General features: G+C 40.6%; 1 protein-coding gene across 1 annotated transcript in view; it reads right to left on the bottom strand.

Annotated features, from left to right (window-relative positions):
• Positions 1-19395, bottom strand: part of RELN (reelin) — a 283282-nt gene that overhangs the window by 58736 nt on the left and 205151 nt on the right. Inside the window, 7 exon segments of the mRNA XM_030960223.1 lie at positions 392-468; positions 5813-6020; positions 6926-7083; positions 11154-11389; positions 13986-14186; positions 14562-14733; positions 16188-16393. Coding sequence (XP_030816083.1) covers positions 392-468; positions 5813-6020; positions 6926-7083; positions 11154-11389; positions 13986-14186; positions 14562-14733; positions 16188-16393 — 1258 coding nt within the window.

Here is a 19395-nt window from a genome sequence, read left to right as displayed (position 1 = left end):
TTTTGCCCACTTTATCCTGAACTTGAATTTCATTCCTTTTGTTTCAGACCTTATGAAAAGTCCTGTGGACTTGTAAATTTACCTGTTTTCCAACACTATCAAATAGTTTAACACAAGCTATTACACCTTGCTTTGGAAATGTTGTCTTTCTTAGCCATCACAGCTCCCACAGTTACTCCTACAGATGGATCACCAGTAGGTTTGGTGTAACTAATTATAACTAGAAAAGTCCATCAAAAGTAAATAACTTTCTTCAACATTTATGAAAACTGAGGAGGTAATTGATTTATGTTAAAAAAATTTTTCTTGATTTTGTAAAGGCAGCAAAAGGCAAAACCACTGCAGAAGATGCAAAATATAAAAGGCTTATAATAAAGAAAAGGGGCTTTACCTTCATTCCTGGCTCTTGGTCTGTTGCAGGAGTTACCAACACTCTTGCTTCCAAGTTGTACATAAAATTGAACTAGCCTTTTAAAAAAACACAGGATAAAAAAGAAATGTAATCATCTTCTGATAGCACAAGATCAGTCAGGATAATTTGCACCTCTTAGCTAATGGCATTTTCAGTTAGATCCCTATTCCAAGCTTATTGATAAAGCAATATTCCCAGAGAAACCAAACATGGTCATGGTAAATACTGAAAGACCCAAGACAGAACAAGGTGATGTGGTTTATTAATCTTGTGCCTAATAAATGTGTTTCTGAGTGAGTGTGAGAAGTTAGCAGTTCCATCTCCCACAAAAGTTGCAAAATCTCCATAGCAGGCAAAGCTGTTCCTTACATCAGATCTTACCTTGGCCTATTGTAACCAGAAATTGGGTGAAGCTTTAAAACTCAGCATTAGAGTTGTAATAAAATTATGATATCCTCCTTAATCACCAATCCTTTTTAGATCTTTAAATTCTTGATGTAAACAGTTTTCAGTGTAGTGAGCTCACTGAACATTTTGTGAAGCAAACCCTTTGATTTTGAACATATACATTATGGTTTCATTGAATATTCTCTTGTTTTCACACCATGAAATGGTGAAGAAAAATGTTCCTGAGCTGCTTTTCTTGCAACCTGCCCTGTACTCAGTGCTTTTATCACTTCCCTACCTTCTCTTATTCCTTTCTACTTTAAACCATGGCAACCATTGCATCTGAGTCTCTGCATGAACATATTTCCATGTCTTCAATTTTTCCCAAAACTACTTTCTGCAACCCTTCTAATGCCACAAAACTCCTTCAGACAGGATTGCTGGTTTTGTTGACAGAACTCTGGATTAGTCTGGAACATCCCTGTTTAGCAATATTTGAATTAAGTACTATTCCATCCTTGTGCTCCAAAATATTGTTATGTTTTGGTTTTTTTTTCCCCAATCTGCAGTAATGCCATAGTATCCCTGCTGAGCTTGTGGTTATTATTGTGATTCTGTGGTTTTAGAGTAGTTTACATTTTCTCCTAGATACACACTATTGTGCTATATAACAACAATTAATTTCAATGTCCTGCTGCTCACTCCCCACATTTCACTGCATGTCTCAGGCATTCATCTGAATTTTACTAGATCATAACTAAGGTAAAGAGCATTGAGATGACTCAGAATGCCATCACCCCCTAATCTACACATTCTTCACAGGTTGCCTCCATTGCATACCAAAAACAGCACCTGAGCAGAGCAGAGCAACGGGACTCAACCCCACAATGGGATTTTGCATGCTGAAAGGTGGCGATGCCATTCTCCTCCTTGCTTCCTGGCCAAGTTTTAAATTAAGATGGTAGAAAATCAGGCCTCATTAATTCTATTGACATAGATAAAGTCCTTATTTAAAACATAGATTTTGAGGTGCATTTTTGCCACTCAAATAATTCTCCAAAAGGATAACTCTTATTGCTTTAGGGAATTTTGTCCTAATTTGCAGTAATTATGGTAAAACCACAGACAAGCTGCATCACTACAGCCAGAGCCAGTAAAATGCAGATAGAGCTCCAATTTCCCTCACCCACTGTTACATACACAATATCATAATCCTCCTCTAAATCCAGATTCTAAATCCAGCTGTATTCCAGTTCTGTTATGAAAATCTGTGTCTATTGTCTGAGATGTTTTGTATATCCATAGGGTCTAGGACAAGGCAGAATATCCTCATCAATCTCATTGCTAAGACAACCCCACAGACAGCTCTAGACAGTCAGGCTCACAGTACCACACCATTTAGCCAGGTAAGTTCTATTTGTTTGCTGCAGCTCTGTTGTTGGAGACAGTATTCAGGCAGTAAAACTCTAGACAGAAGCATCAGAGGTGAATAGATTTACAGTCCTGTGACAAATTCTTTTATTCTTGCCAAAGGAGAAGATCATTAAAAAGCAAAACCGAAGAGCAAAAAACCCTTTCTGCAGAAGGGTGAATCAGCCCATCTGATCTCTAAGTGTCTGACCCAGAACAGCTCCCTGAGATGGTTGCACAATCATTAGCAATTGAGTCTGTAAAGCAGATGGGAGCCAAATCAACTAACAAGCCAGATGTCAGCACTTGGAAAAAATATATGGATATTCCATGGTTTTTATCTAGATGCCAGGTAGGCACCATGTGCAAATGCTCCCACTGAACAGTAGTTAAGGGTGTCATAAGGGACAGGCCATCAAAATGAGAGGCAGCAGCTCATCAGCAACCACAATGCATCCATGAATCACACTGTCAGTCAGAAGGGTGGGAATACTGCAGTGAAATTGTGCCTTTGGTGTGTTGGGCCATGCAAGAGGAAAGGAATGGAGAGACTCCAGAGGGTTTCTGAAGTGTAGGGCAAAAAAAAAAAAGGTCTGGGTGAAATGAACTTTGACATTTACAGCTCTCTTAGTGCTATGTGACATTCTCCCAATATCTGGGGAAAAAAGGTGTAGTCAATCATATGAAGGAATAAGGAGGCAATGGGACAAACAAAGCTAAGATTACAAGACCACTTATTGTATATACTAATATTTGAGTAGTTTTTTATGGTCATTGGCTCCTAAGTACAAGCTTTAGTTTGAAATGCTTTTAGTGTGACACCAGGTGTGGCAGTGCCCTGTTGGGCTGCTCTCCTGAGCAGCACCCCACACCTCAGGCTGGCAAATCTCAACCCCATGGACCATGCTGTGCTGGGGAGAGAAGGGTGAAAGGGAAAAGGGCCTTTGTACTTAAAAAAAAAAAAAAAAAAAAAAAAAAATATCTATGTATTCCTTAAATAAAATTTACACTTCATATTCAAAAAGCAGTAACTGATAATATGGAACATGCATAGGTAGATCTGCAGGAATTCAGAATGAAAATAAAAATTTAGTGTCCTGTAATATTTGTCAATTTTTCTATCAGGCTCTTCCATGCATGATTTAACAAAACAAGATCCTAAATGGTCTAGGAAAACACTATTAACCTTAAAAATAAGCAGCTTAAAAATCTACTGCAGGAGTTTCAGCCCTCCTATTCACAACCCTCAATCCACATATCTAACAGTATGTCTTTCAAGACATGTTTTCCTGCTGTTTACTCAGCCACCAAAACCCCCAATCAAAAAACCCTTGCAAAAATAAAAGATAACTGTGCAGGGGCTAAGATGATCCCTAATAAGATAACTGAATTCTATGCATGGCATTACTGAATGCAAAAATACCAAAATGGGAAAAGTATTTCCCTTTAATCTCCCCTTTCAAGTGACATTAATTTTAGCTCCAATAATGACAAAAAATGTCTAGGCTGAGGAATTATTTTCTTTTTAGTGTATAGGCCTTTCAGTTAACCCTTCACACTCTCACAAACTTCATGTACCTTTGCTTCTAGAAAAAAAGACAGAGTTAATGTTACAGATGGCCTCAAACATTTAAGTGGGATGCATCTGTTCAGAGCAAGGTGTCTGTAGCTGAATGTCTAAGTTATACATGACCAACACAGGCTGGCTTACAGTTAATGAAAGAAAGAAATAAACAGGTGTTTGCAGAAGACAAACTGCTAGCTGCTCTTTAAGGATGAGTTGTGTTGCCCTTTTGAAGCAGCTATTCTCTCCTCTGAACACAAAAGCAGCCTGGGGTAACTGCTGTAGCCTAAAACGTCCATGTTCTGGTCAAGCAGCATCAGGTGGGTACTACCTTTGAGCACACACTGAAGAAAGCTAAAAATCCATGTTAGTCTCATTTGTGTTTGAGATGACCACTACTTTCTGTCTAGCAAACAGCCCAGGGATGTGGCTTCCAGCTTGAATCGTTCAAGGGAATTAAGCTGCTCACTGTGATGCTTACAAAAAAAATAGCTGATTTATTTGGCATAACAATCAGTTCCAGCAGGAGAGTAGGTCACAATGTGAGTACATGGTAAGAAGACAGATTGTAGTTGCTCTTACCAAGTGTTTCTCTGGCCATTTATGTTTTTGGGACAGATTTAAGACACAAAATAACCATATTCTTGCGCAGAACAGAAGCAGTGGTATATTAAAAACATCAAGAAAGAGCATTGCTCAGAATTTTAAAATGTCTTTTGCCTTTTAAAATGGTTCAAACTTTGCAAAAATGGAAAGCTATAAATATGAATATCTGACATTAAAAGTGGTTTCAAAGTAACTGTAAAACTAAAGGGAATACTTGGCTTTAAAAAAGATTTCTTCATGAAAAAGGAATAACTCAAAAACAGAGTTTTGAATATAGACTTCTTGAGGAAGTAGTCCAAACTACTTCCATTATATTGCTTCCCAGGATGAACAGCACAGGATTTGACGACAGTGGAATAAGTGCTCACATCTTCCCAGAGTTCCAGGGCAAACATGTACTTGTACAAAGCATATTTGTCAAACAATTAATTGGTTTAATTAGTAACTAATTTACATAATTATATAACTTTGACATGTATTTCTCAGACATGCAGGGGACAGAAGAAAGGTGGCTGCTGCAGTGCTGTGCAGTACCAGGGAGCAGCTGAGGACTTCCCCAAACCAGCAGCCCCCACACTACACAGCCCTGCTTGCCTGAGCTGGAGTGATCACAGTGACCTCTGGCCAGTCTTTGCTGAGTGATCCCACAAATTCAATTATGGAGCAAATCATGGCATTATTACTCTCAGAGCAGTATTTGTTAGGAGAAATATCTGTTATTAAGCTAACTGCCAAAATTGTAGAGTGCTCAAGGTTTCAGGTGCCTAATCTCTCATGAGACTGGACAAAGCTGCAGCAAACTCCAAGCTAAATAGTGGTTAGAATTAACAGCCCTTTGTTCATCCTAATTACATTAATCAGCTAGGCAATTTGAGAGAAGAGGATAATTGCTACCAATGTAGCAGGATTCAGTAGCAGCAGGGCGAGAGGTGAAGGCTTGTTAGCCTCTTGGCTACGCAGAAACAATTCACATTCCATTCCTTTGCACTTCTGACAAGTGGAGTAATTCACAACATCTGGCAAGGGAACAACAGCTCCTTGCTATGCCATCCTCATGCCTGCAATTCAACACAGTCAGAGGAAAAGGAGCTTTTCTCCCCAGCTATGGGCAGGGTCTTAGGTTTTGTGCATTCTCAAGACCCTTTCTTCTGCCTTAGGATACAATGCAAACTATCTTCTCAGAAAGATAGTGAGTTAATATTTTATTTTAAGCTGCTATGCCAATGTCTCTGACCTAAGCATTATCTTTCAAAAAAAGGAAGTAGTACACCAGAATGAACAAAAAAGTATTTTTTCTATCTTTCAGAGTTCTTGTAAAGGTTATGACTACCATAAAAACACATTTCCCACCTTCTCATATCCACACTTGCAGCTGGGCAGAACAGAGAACATGAATACACAGGTAATTTTGAGAAGCAGCACTGAGCACTGACCTGATATTTGTGGTGTCCAGGGGAACAGTCCTCGCCTCTCTTTTGCCAGGTCCATTGAAGTACAGAGATTTTCCATCGCTGAGCACACCACAGCCTGTCCCAACCTGACCTCCTGTTATCTTGTACCAGAGAGGGCTTAGCTTCCTCTCAAACCTGTCGAACATCTCACTGTGATTAGGCACATTGGACACACAGGTTCCATGTGATGCTTCAAGAGAAAACAGAAAAAGAGGGAGATGCTTTGCTGAAACGGTGTTGGACAGAGTAAGGGTCAGATACAGTGCACTGGCACACAGTTCTGTTGCATCTATCTGTGACAAAGCACCAGGCTTTTCTAGGAAAATGCCCTGATGACTGGATTGTACCTTTTTAAACCCGCTTTACAAATTTCTGTAGGAAGAATAAGCCCTCTTCCTCTAAACTCTAAGATGGCTTATTTCACTAGGTGAAAAACAGCCAAGCTTTACGTTGATAAGGCATTTTTTGCAAACAGAAAAACATTATCCTTCTATTTAATTTTAAACAAATTGAACAAAAGATGTTAGCCTATTGCTTTGTTGGTTAAGGGTTGAAAAGACTGCAGTGTGCAACCGGTTGTGTCAATCTTTTTTTTCCACAGGGTTTGCATTTTGGGTTTTTTTCCTATTTCAGCATAAAAGCCCCCAAAACCACAAATGAGCAGAATTTTCCACAGAAGGGCCTGTCAGAACATATGTTCCCTCCTGGTCCCATGCCATCTGATGGCCAGGGGACTCAAAAATGGCAACAATTCTTTTGAAGATGATCCAAAGGCTTTTAAGCAGACTTTTCAGTTTATAATATTTTATTTTGTTTTCTCTTTTATTGCTAGTCCCTTCCCATTCATACAGATGGTGAAATTCAAAGATTGTGCTTGCCAGAAACATCAACGGTGTCCGCTGCCTTCAGCTGCTCTGCTTTGCCTGTGCCGAATTTAATTTAACAAAACAAGAAAGATTCCTCTTGGCAGCCCATGCAATATATGTCATCATATATATTTTTCCAGAATACCGGAGAGGAAAAGCAAGCTGTCAGGTTTACAGGTTTAACTCAGCCAGTGCTGAGTGTAGCCCCCCCTGAGGAGGGCTGTGTTACCTGTGTAGCCCAGGTCGCAGAAGCAGACCCCCGAGACGCAGTCGCCGTGGCCGCTGCAGTAGCTGGGGCAGGGCTCTGAGATGTAGACGCCATCCAGGCCGAAGGGAGGCACGCTCTTGTGGGAGCTGCTCTCCTGGATCCAGCGGAATCGGGTCTTGCTGCAGAGAAAAAACGTTGGGGAAGATGAAACAGGAAAGCCTTATAAATATGATTGCCTGGCAAAAGATTTTGAGAATATGGAAACTATAAGCGAGATTGAAATGAAAGCAAGCTTTGAGATACCAAGCCTTTCTCTGGCCCATATCCATCAGTGCGAAGCCAAGAACAAATACATGGTTTTATCAACAACAGTGAATGATTAATGTGACCTTGAAGATGCTTTTTACTACTCAGTCCAACCTGACTAATTACATATCAAAATCCCTGAACTTCATTTCAGTTACTGAACAACTCGAAAACAATAGTATGGCTGGCTGAAGGTAATCCCCTTTTGATACGACAATACCCTCTGCTTGCAGACAGGTCCAAGGGGCAGAGCAGACCCTACTAGCTAAGCAGAAGGGGCCCAAGGAGAAGTTTTTAGGGTTTAAAATGTAACACAGTATAGTAATGTAATGATTCTTATAGGCTGTATGTAAATGCTATAGGATTTGTATCTTGTACTAAATCATCTAGCGAAAATTAGAATATTCAGCACAGAAGATTTATAGTAACGAGAACTTTGTCCTCTTTTACTCTTTTGTCCTCTCTCTTTTCCTCTTGCTCTCTCTCACTCTCTCTCTCTCTTTCAAGCTCCTCTTTGGAGCTCCTCTTTGGGGCCTGCTCTGAGCTGAGGCTGGCAGCTCCAAGCAGGGCCCTGCACCCAAGTTCCAAGACCTGGCTTCAGAGATCTCTCGTCTTCATCTGTCCCGACCGTCCTACCCACCCTTGCTTCTATTGCTGCTCCTGGCTTCAATAGCTACTACTCCTTCCTTAAGATTAAAAGGACCTTTTCCCAAATTAGCCATTTGCAAATAGGATGCTTGGATTTCTGTCATGCAACATTGCTTAAGAATATTTCTTTCAGACTTTTTGGCTGCATTTTGACTCCCTTTGTTTCTCTGGCCCATATCCATCAGTGTGAAGCAAAGAACAAATATATGGTTTTATCAGCAACAGTGAATGATTAACATGACCTTGAAGGTGCTTTTTACTACTCAGTCCAACCTGAAGCACTAATTACATATCAAAATCCCTGAACTTCATTTCTTAGAGTATTTTTGAAAAGAACTCAGTGATGGCAGTGATGCAGAGTTTATTATGGGATTGTGCACTTTTGAGTAGAAAACCTTTAAAGTTATTTGGATACAAGAAAAAACGCCACTTTCTAAACAGAAGTAACCAGTCTGACTCATCAATCCCAAAGTTAAACATCCTGACAGTGAGATGGAGATGTGGTAGACCTGGTAAAACATGGATGAAGGAACAAACAATATCACTAAGAACTTGTCTAAGGCTGCTCAGCTGATATAGCTGGCCCAGAGACACATGACTGACAGTCCATCAGTTCATACTCTAAAAATCTAGTCCCAGATTTTAATGGCAGGGTTTTCAAAGGCACATACCCTTTCTTGGAGTGGCTGCAGATTCATCCATTGAGTGGGGATGCCCCTAAAGATTAATCTTTGAGGCTGAGCAAGAAATTTGCCCACAGTCATTGTATGGGTGAGTAGGATCAATCTCTACTAAATAATAATTTTTGCTAGCTTTAATACAATTGCTTTGATACAATTGCTTTAATGTTGCTTCATAGAGTGCTATATTATAATAGTTGCTGTGGCTCCAATACTGCTTAGTAAATAATTCTGATTAAGATCTTCTTGTCTAATTGTTACCATAATAAATCAAAAATAAACATGTTTATATAAATGTATCTAGTTTGCCACCCTTAATCCTGAAGGACAACCTTGTGTAAAGGTTTAGTTACACCTGTATAATCCTTTACACATAAACCACTGACAAAGTCTAGGGCTAAGATTGGATCCAACTGCACCCAGGCTCCCCTCTGAGAAGGAGTTTAGAAAGCAGTGGGATTCTTTCTTGACCTCATGACTCAGTGGGAGGGCTTCCTTAATAAACTTTGTCAGAAGATCCTACTCTACCCACAACTCTGACTCACTGCATAGGAAATTTGTTGAAGAAAAAAGATTTTGGTTATTAATTTCCAGTCTTTAACTTTTATGATGCCGATCATTTTACAGGAGCTCCAGAGAGGGGAACAGACTTAAAATCTCCTTGCCAATATAATGGATTAACTAATATCTTCCTTGCTACTCTGCCTAAAAACCAATAAACCTATTGCTTTTTCTTTTTTGCTGTGCAGTGGGATTTGGTAGGTGGGTGATCATCACGCTCATGCTTAGTATCAAATAATGAAATGGGATGCTCTCTGGTTAACCCATGAACCATGATTTCCTAAGTGGCCCGCAACAAACTCAGGTCTCAACATGCCAAGACATTCATTGCGGTCACAATACTTACATTTTTAATGTATTAGCATGAGCTTCTTATTCCTGATCACATTACTGCACATAATGCCAAACAGATTGCTGCTATTGATTCTGCCCTGCTTGTTTTGGGTAAATCAAATCAGCTGGTGTCAGATCTGTGCAACTTGGCACCTGCTTTTATTGGCTAATTACTGAAGAAAAGACAAACTTGTTATGGTACACACTGCTATTTCAAGTCCTTGCAGCAGAGGCACTGGCTCCCCGGCTACAAAATATGCCACACACTCAAATGGGATTGACGATGAGGGAGGAAGATGGGTCAGAAACCCAGAGACAGCACTAGAGAAGCTGCTAAAGGGCTAGAGGCATGAGGACATGGCCAGGGGCCCGGTGGGGTGGTTGTGCTGGCAGTGCTTGGTGTATCCAACAAATCAGATTGGGATGTTTTACTGATGGAGTAAGATAGAGAGTAAGGGGAGTGAAGAACTTCACCCAAATCCTGATTTCAAGGCTTATTTGTGTCTTCCACCATCTGATGTTTTCTCACTTTTATTAATCTGAGGCTGAGGTTGTGCTTGCAGATGAGCACAACTACCATTCTTCCCTCCTTTGCCTCTGGCTGTCCCGGCTGCCTTCAGTGACACAGCACATTATGCATCAGCTCAAATACCTTGCTAAGGTTTCTTTGCCCAGTGGTAACTAAAATTAATCCTGTTCAAATGGCTTATTTAATTCATGTGACTTATTACTCTCTTGCTGGTGCCTCTGACCTAGCTGACATGGATAAAGACAAGGAAGGAATTGGTGTCAAATTAAAAGTGCTGGGTTCCTCGCTGCTTTTTAATTTAATTATTTATTATAGACCAATTTGAGGCCTTTAAAATGGAAAATTCTCACTGCTTGGGGCAGCATAGTATATTTCCCCCAGCTCTGCCATATTTTAACACTGCTTTTATTCACAGCTTTGCAACTTTTTCCTAATGTACCATTCCAGAAGCAGCTAAATCAGCTAATCCCTGTGTCCCACTGGCATCACTGGTTCACAACACACCGTACCTGGCTGCGAGTGACCTGGGGATAACAATGGTAACTCTTGTCCAGCCCTCAAAGTCCCCGGTGTGGTACACAGAGGGCTTGCTGAGCTCCAGGAGCCACCTGTAAGATCGTGTCTGGACGGGCTGTTCATGTCCAACCTGGCTGGCTATGGACCCTCAGCCCACATGATCTCACAGGGACCAAAGCAAAAAACCAGAAGTGCTCTTCTCCACGTGGGGACCAATGTCCTCTGTTTATTGACTTGAGAACCACCAGATGGAAAAACCCGTGTGGGAAGAGGCCTCATGGCTCATGGCTGGGAGAGTTTTATACCTGGGGAATGGGGGGCGGAGGAGGCCCACAGCCAATGGGATACCAGTAGGGAGGGATGAGGGGAGGGACTGACCAGGCAATAGATCACCAGAGGGTACTGGGAACAGGGGTGAGTGAGGGAGAAACCGTGTGATAGGAGTGGGGGAATAAAAAACCATGTGATATATAACATAAATTATTCAGTGCAATATAAAGACTACTCTGTGCAAATCTCTAATAACCCAGTGCAAAACAGCAACTAAACAAACTATTTAGTGCAATACAACACAGCTTTGCAACTTTTTCCTAATGTACCATTCCAGAAGCAGCTAAATCAGCTAGTGATTAATGAATCAGCCCCACTGGCATCACTGGTTCACAATGCACCGTACCTGGCTGCGAGCGACCTGGGGATAACAATGGTGACTCTTGTCCAGTCCTCAAAGTCTCCGGTGTGGTACACAGAGGGCTCGCTGAGCTCCCGGGAGCTGCCCTCGCAGCCCTTGGTGCCGGGGGAGGCGGGGTAGCAGCCCTCCTTCACCAGCGACCAGAAGAGCCCAGCGTCGTGCGAGTACTGCAGCAGCACGGGGGCAGAGCTGCTGTACTGGTTGGTGCAGCCAATGTTCAGCTGCAAAGAAGCAGAGAGTCAGAGATGAGAGAAATAGCAGGTTTGTCTTTACAAGCAAGCTGTGGGTCTGCTGGTGGATAAAACTGGCACTGGGAGATAAAAGAAACAATGGGAAGGATTCCACTGATTGATGAATGGGAAAAAGATATTTGCTTTTACAAATAAACTCTGGGTCTGCTGATAAATGAAATTAGACATTGAAAGATGAAAGAAACAATGGGGAAGAGAAAAAACCTAAATTCCATAAGAATTAAAAATTAAAAGGGAGGGTTATAGATTAGAGGGAAATCTTTGGTATCAGGTGTATCTGGAAGTCTGTACCTCTCCAGTACCTCAGCCAAAGGGGAAAGAGAGAGGGAAATGTATCTGGGAAATTAGGATAAAAAGGGAGGCTGCATCCTCCAAAAATTTGAGAGATCCCAGGGGAATGCCCCATGGCCTCTCCCTTTATTTGAATAAAGTAAAAGGACTCCTCTCTCTCCTTTCTGGACATAAACCTCTGGTGCTTGTGGATTAATTTTCCTAACAGAGATGACATGAAGAAACTGCTCATTATTAGTGTTTATTGGTTGCAAACCACCTTTGAATTTTTGTGCTGGGAGGTCTAATGCTCTGAGCACTGGCTCTGAACCCTGCTGGCAGACAGGGACTGATGCTTGGAGGCTGCTTCCTACATGGAAATAAGACATTTCTTAAATGGTAAAAATTCCCACTATTCCTTCATTAAGGTTGCTGAGTTCAGCACACAAAGAGGTGCAAAGAACTTTCCAAGGGTCCCTGTGCATAGCAAGCCCCAAACAGCAAACTCTGTGCAGGCACCTGCATGCCCAGGAGTGGAAAGAGCTGTATTCTCTGGGATCCATCCCGTCTGCAGCACACTGTGCCCAGAGGATCAGCCTGACTCCCAGGCTAGCCCTAACCACAGCCTTGTCACTGCGTTGCTGGAATGATGTCTGGGAGCTGGCACTGCAATTTGGGCCCCCAGAACAAAGTAACATTTGGATTAAGAAGAAAAAATGCATATTAAAATGTGAAATGAGAATGCAGCCAAGACCAAAATCAACTGCTGATTTGAAGTTTCAATTTCATTCTTCAAGCTATCAGAAAAATATTAGTTTTCCTTAGTTTATTGCAGAAATTCTACTTGAGTTGTAGAAGGCAAAATGTAAAACAAAATCATTCATGTAAAATGAAATAATTCTAACAAATTACTGTCTTTGAGTTTATCAATGCAAAATTATTCCAGTCTGCTATTTAAAATGGAAATTTCACACACTCATGAAAGCATGCAAATAGGACTAACACATTTATGTGCAGGCTGAAAAGCTTTCCAAAAAAGTATAAATTCAGTCCTTAAATAATAGACTTTATAAAGAAGAACTCACTGTTCTGTGTCACATTCTTATGTTTTGTATAGTTATGTTACATTGTCAAGTGCTTCAGTGATGGAAGGTGTATGAAACATTTTTTAAGTATTGATTTTTTTTAAACCCAGACAATTTCTTAATTGCTGTTGATCATCAAACCTAGAGAATGGACACTTAGTTACTGAAGGTAGTGAAGGTGGTGAAGAGGCAAATAGCATCTTTTCCAGGCTAAATGGTATTTATGTATTGACATATCCTTAGGTTTTAAACATTTTAAAGTATAAAACTACATGCAATACTCAGAAGAAAATTGTACTGAAATCCCTCAGTATGTATAGGCATCTTATTAGCATATCTTTTAGTTGAAATTAGATTATTTTACAAACCCCAGTATTTCTAACAAACTTTCCTATTTATAGAACTGTGGGAATTATATTTGAAAAGCTGCCTGTAAACATCTGATCTTTTTAATAATTCCACTTGTAAATTATTCAGTGTCTGTATCCACCAATTATGTAAGGACCATGTATTTGTGGGGAGCTCATTAAAATTGCATTGCAACCAACTTCCAGAATTCACCAATGGGATTTCATTATAAACTCAATAAAATTTTGATTAGGGTTCAGAAACAACAGCTTGTCAAAGCAAATACACTTTCTTTGGAGCCCATATTCTGATGTATTGTCAGACCACTGAAATTTTTTGTAAGCTTTTTAAAGAAGAAAATGCTAATTGGAGCCTATATTCATTGACACAATAAAAGTAAATTATATGAAAAACACACACTGGAGTACAGAGCAGCTTGTAAGTCCTTAAATAGTTTAAAATACAAAAAATGAACCCAAACCACATTGGAGCTTTTGTACTCACAGAGCCCCAGACGGGGTAAATCCTTTTGGGCTTGACAGTGCAGTTGCATTTCCTAGTACTGACTTGAATATAATGACAAGTACTTCAACCCACTTCTGAAATGTGCTGAAGAACAAAAACCTTTAAAACTTCTCCAGAGGAGTAAAAAATGCTTTCAAGCACCAAGGTTTTGGCTATTCTTCTAGAAACCAGGATGGCATTTTATTCTGTATGGGTTCATGCTCGTGCTTTTCACGTCTTTTTACACAATTGTCTAGTTTATCACCTTCGTTTGAGCTGTGGTCCCAGTGGCAACTTGCAAATATTGGCTAAGGGCAGTTTTACTGATATTCTTGCACAGATTTATGTTTAAGGAATACCTTGAACTGCAGGACATATCCAGGCTTCAGGGTTAAATCTCGAGTCACTGCAAACCGGTCTCCATCCGATTTACCGAACAGCATGGCAGAGGGGGTCGCAGAGCAGAAACTTTCATTTTTGGTCATCCCTTCGTTGGCCAGCATCAACCATACACTCATCTGGTTCATAGGGTAATCAAATGCTGGCTTTTCATAAAAGTTCTGTTACAAATGAAAAGGAAAGCCAAAGGTATTATCCCCTTGTGCTGTGACTTCAGAATAATTCCCAAAATGATGAACTTCCAAATTTTGCAATTTTTATTTTCTGTAGTTTTCAAAAAAAAAAAATTAATTGCCAAAACTTCAGCCTTGACTTTTTGCAGAGGTACATCATTACATCCTCTGACACAAAGCTTAGGAGCCTGATGATTTTGTGCAAAGACTCAGGTTATTCCCACACAGAGATGCAGCTGCAAGCACTGCAGCTGTCTCTTTAAATAGACCCAGCATTTTCAAAGAGAGCTACATTCAAACAAGTCTCCTAACAGGATAGTTCCTGTTTCCTGGGGATGCCCACAGCTGGCGCTTGCTTATTACCTGTGGCAAGGTGGGGTTAACGACAGGAATGATGTGCTTCTGCTTCTCTGACAAGATGATGATGTCGTCGATGGCCCACTGGTCGTACCCCTCCCCTGAGAACACCGGCTGCCACCAGCGAAACCTGGTGCAGGGGGTCTTGGCTGCAGCTGGCAGCTCCAGATACACAAACCTGAGGAACACAAATCGAGCAGAACTTCAGAGAGCACAGTTTGTAGAGAAATGTATCACTCAACAGGGAAAAGAGACAGCATCTATCTGATGTGTACAAGTCCTGGGTAATTTGCATGTCCAGAGAAGGGCAGCAAAGCTGGGGAAGGGTCTAAGAGAGTAACTCATATCAGGTGCAGCTGAGGAAGTTTGGGTTGTTTAGTCTGGAGGAAAGGTTGCTCAGCAGAGACCTCGTTGCTCTCTACAACTACCTGAAAGGAGGTTGTAGTAAGATGGGGGAATCAGCCTCTTCTCCCAGGCAACCAGGGATGTGAGTGCATTGCCTCAAACTCTACCAGAGGAGATTCAGGTTGGACAACAGGCAGAATTTCTCCACTGAAAAGGTAGTCAGGCATTGGGGCTCCTTGGGCTGCCCAGGGAGCTGGAGGAGTCTCCATCCCTGGAACTGTCAAAAAAACCCTGGATATGGCACTTAGTGCTGTAATTTAGTTGATATGGTGATGTTGGGTCAAAGGTTGGATTTCATTATCTTGGAGGCCTTTTCCAACTTTAAGGATTCTAGGATGCTATTATTCTATTTTTCCATATATCTAGATCCCTATTTATGCACTGCATATCAAGAAGCCTTCTTTGTTCTTCTTGTAAACTCTTTAAGACAATGTGTGTTTTTTCTGCTCTATTACCATATTGCCAAACACAATAAGGAACTGATTTGAGCTCTCTAGCTTTGAATTAAACTGTTCAGCTGATCCATGTTCTGATGCCAGGAAGTAATAGTGATATATGCTCGCAAAATTAATTTCTCATTCTCTTCTGATGATTGGTCCTATTTGTAGACAAAAGCATCCTTCTGTTACAATGCAATAGATTATGTAGCAGTTTTCTTTGGGTAAAATATTTCAGGCCTCCTATACAGATCTTTTTATACTGAAAGACATGGACTACAGGTAATAGAAATCATGTTAACACCCATGTAGACAAATACAATTTAAATTTTCACTGACAAGGTATCTGACACCAAGTTTGAATGGCTGAACATGATTTCTTCTCCTCCTTAAATATTTATTTAAAGGAGCTTTTGCTTCATATGACATTAATACATGTTCATTAGATCTGTAATCAGAGTCAGAGGAAATGGAAGATTTCTACACCTCTTTGCAGCAAGTTCTGTATTTGCTTGCTAATGTTTTGCAGATATTAGCATTTTAGTCATGTTTCACCATAGAAAGTGATAGGAAATTTTATATTTTACTTAAGATTGTAAGGCCCACTTTCATAACATTTTTCATTCCCAGTGACAGGAGTTTAATGTGCCAGTCAGGAAAAGTTTCTATATAATGATGACTTCTAAGCATTATAAATTTGAATTATGATTCATGTTTTCATAAGTAGAGAAATATATATTTTTAAAAGCTGATGCAGATATGGATTACTTAATTTAGATCAAAATTATACCTGGGTTTGCTGAAGTCAGAGAAATACATTTCTGCTAGTAGCTGCCAATTGATCCCGCCATTATTGCTGTACTGCAGCAGCACACCTTCTTCTCTGCTATCAGGTTTATTGCATGAAGAAGTCTCTCCTCCAATCTGAATGTAAAACTGTACAAAATCCGCCCATGTTGTGTCCAAATCCCTGCTTACCAGCTGTCTTTTTCCAGCCTACAATACAAAGAACAGAGGGACAATAATAATTTTAATTATGGCACCTTCACAATGAATAGGCATATTTAAAGTCCATCACGGATGAATATTACACACAAAATTACACAACATGGAGGACACTGACTTCTGTATCAACTTGGCTTTTTTTGTCTTTCAATTATTCTACCTGGCCGTCCTTTATGTCACCCTGATTTGATCCCACAATAACTTTATCATTTGATTTCAATACACAATGCAACTTCACAACACAATTTCCACACAAGAATTTAAGCTCATTCCCCCATGGTCCCACCTGACTTCAGAGGACAAAGAACAGGTACTGGTATCCTGAATCAACCCAGGCTAAATTTTTAAATATTCAACTTTCTATGGATAATGCATGGAGCAGTAAAAAAGGCCATTTCTCTAGTCTTATTTCCCTGGTCAAATCTTGCACTGTACAAGGTTACCCAATCACCTGAAATTGGCTCCTATAATACCTTGCTCATATCCTACACAAGAACCAGGGAGTGGCATTTTCTCTTCATGCTTCAGCTGAATAAAATTTGTTCCTACACAAAACTATATTCTTTTCCTAATAAGCATTGTAAATCAGGAGTGCCTCAACTAAAACCCATGGATTTAGTTTCAAGTTTACCTAGGCACAGCTGAGAGAAACAAGGAGCCTTGTAAAACTGAGTGAACAGCTTTTCCAAGTATGCTTTTGAATTTAGGAGGTCAATGTGGTCACTCTGTGTGTGTTCAGAAGACAGAGCATGTTCATAGGAAAAAAAGCTTTAAGAGCCTTTTATTGTAACTGAAATTATCCCATAATCCTCTTCCCTTTGTGCCCTGGGGCTTGAGGCTGAACTTGTGGACTTCCACATCACCAAACCTACAAGATGCTGGTATGGAATATGAAGCTGCCTGTGAGAAGGCAGGACACAGGATGAGAGCAGTGTCCCCAGAGAGGTGACCTGCATGCCCTGCATCTGGCACAGCCCTGCCCCAGCACAGGATCATGCTGCCACAGCTTTTATAGGTAGGGCAAAGCCATTTGTGTACAGATGGAGAGAGGATGCAGGGATCATATTTCTGCATTTGTTAAAGCAGCTGCAACCTGGCACCACCCCCCAAAATGGACCAGGACTGTCATCCTGCCTACTCTTTATAATTCCCTTTAAAAAGTGTGTTTCTGTCCATCTCCAAGCATAAAAAGGTTTAAAAAAGGAAAACCAAGGTTAAGTTATGACACCTGTGTCATAATGCTTCTATTTTTCTCTCTCACTTGTACATTTGGGATCCCTATGACAAATTTCCAAATAAACTTGAGATAAGCAAGTGACATCATTTAGCTGGACACAGGTATCAGGATTTAGGAGTTAAGATATAAAATATTATCTGTGTTTTTTTTAATAAGGCAACAGATGAATTTAAATCCTGTTCCATTCACCACCTCCTTCTTTGTTCTACACAGATGAGGGTAAACCCAGCAGAGATAAATGTTTACTGCTTTCTTTCTCTGTCTTTGCTTGGCTGGTACAACAGCCTGGATGCTAAGCTCATTTGTGGGCCCTACCAAATAGGGCACCTTGCACTGTGAGACTGACTGCTGGAATTCCTGAATTCATGGGGGTCTGAAGTTTTGTTGGCTTGTACCACTGATGACAAGACAGCAAGACCTGTGAAGAATCCTTTGACTCTCAAAAAGCTCATACAGATACAACCATACTGATTTAGTCTGGAATTGTTCTTGGTTTGGTTTATTTGGTTGCTCATTCCCAGCTGAGACAGGAATTCCCTCCTGGATGGTGCCATGAGAGTGAGAAGAACTCAGCCTTGGATGCAGCCCTGAGCTTCTGGGTGCAGCCCCAGGTGGGTAGTGCTGGCCAAGGTGACACATAATCTCTGTGTGGTTTGCTTTCACAGCCTCATAGGAGACACTGGAATTTGAAACTGTCACCACCAAATGGAGCCAGAAATGGGTACTAAGGATGCAAACACCCTTGCTGTCCCATGAACTGGTGTGTTCTGGCTGGCTGGGGCACCCAGCATACTGACCTGCAGTGGGCCAAGCTCTGGCCCTAAAACTGTTCCAGGTGGGCTTTCCATATCTACACCCCACAGCAGGTGTGCCTGCCAAAGTGGCAATCAGAGAACCAGATAAATTGAGAGAGGGCATGAGTGACATAAAGCCCCAGGGATTTGCTAATTGAAAGAGTTCTGAATTGTGAACACACCTACAACTGATTAAAATGAGTTGTAAAACAAAAGCTAGAGGGTTGTCAGAACAAAGCCAACATTAATTCTGGCAGCAGTAATTGATTATGGCAGCAAACATTAGACATTCAAATAAAAAGTGGCTGTTTGAGCAAATGAAAAGAAATGTGAATATGAGCTCCCTAAAACAATACAGAACTGTTTGGCAACTATAAAAATAATTTGTTTTTATCCACCAGTATGGCCCCTAGACAGTTTGAGAAAGATCTAAACAGAAATTAAATAAACCACCTTCTGTTGACAGCACACAGACTGTTACTACTCAAGAAATGAGTGATAACATAACCCTTAGAGATCAATAGAAAGAAGCCAAGAATTTCTAAATGAGTTTTTCACTCCTCCTTAGCAGGAATCAGAAGAAAGATCATAGCAGGTTAATTCTAATTTAGCAAACTACTTTTGAGAAACTTGGCATAAGGAACCAAGCCAGAAGGAAAAACATCTAACAGGGAAGACAATTATGTATGAAAATCCAATTATCACAATTAGCTAGTTATACTGATTGGCCTATTACGAAATTTTCAGTGCAGAGCTCTATTTCCAGGGGAGCTGGATGTGAGACTATGTAGGAGTGCTGAAAATTATTTCATGGGTTAGATTTTTGTAATGAGGTAAACAACACACAATTGCACAGCGTTGCATATTGGGTTATTCTTCTGGGACTAATCTGGCTCTCATGACAGCAGTGGCAGTTTGATCAAACCTTTAAAGGAGAAGCACATAGCTGTGTTTACACTCTT

The sequence above is a fragment of the Camarhynchus parvulus genome, chromosome 1A (genome assembly GCF_901933205.1).
Source record: "Camarhynchus parvulus chromosome 1A, STF_HiC, whole genome shotgun sequence".
Classification (NCBI taxonomy): Eukaryota; Metazoa; Chordata; class Aves; order Passeriformes; family Thraupidae; genus Camarhynchus; species Camarhynchus parvulus.
The sequence above is the reverse complement of the archived record's forward strand: the minus strand, read 5'-3'. Positions and strand labels throughout refer to the sequence as shown.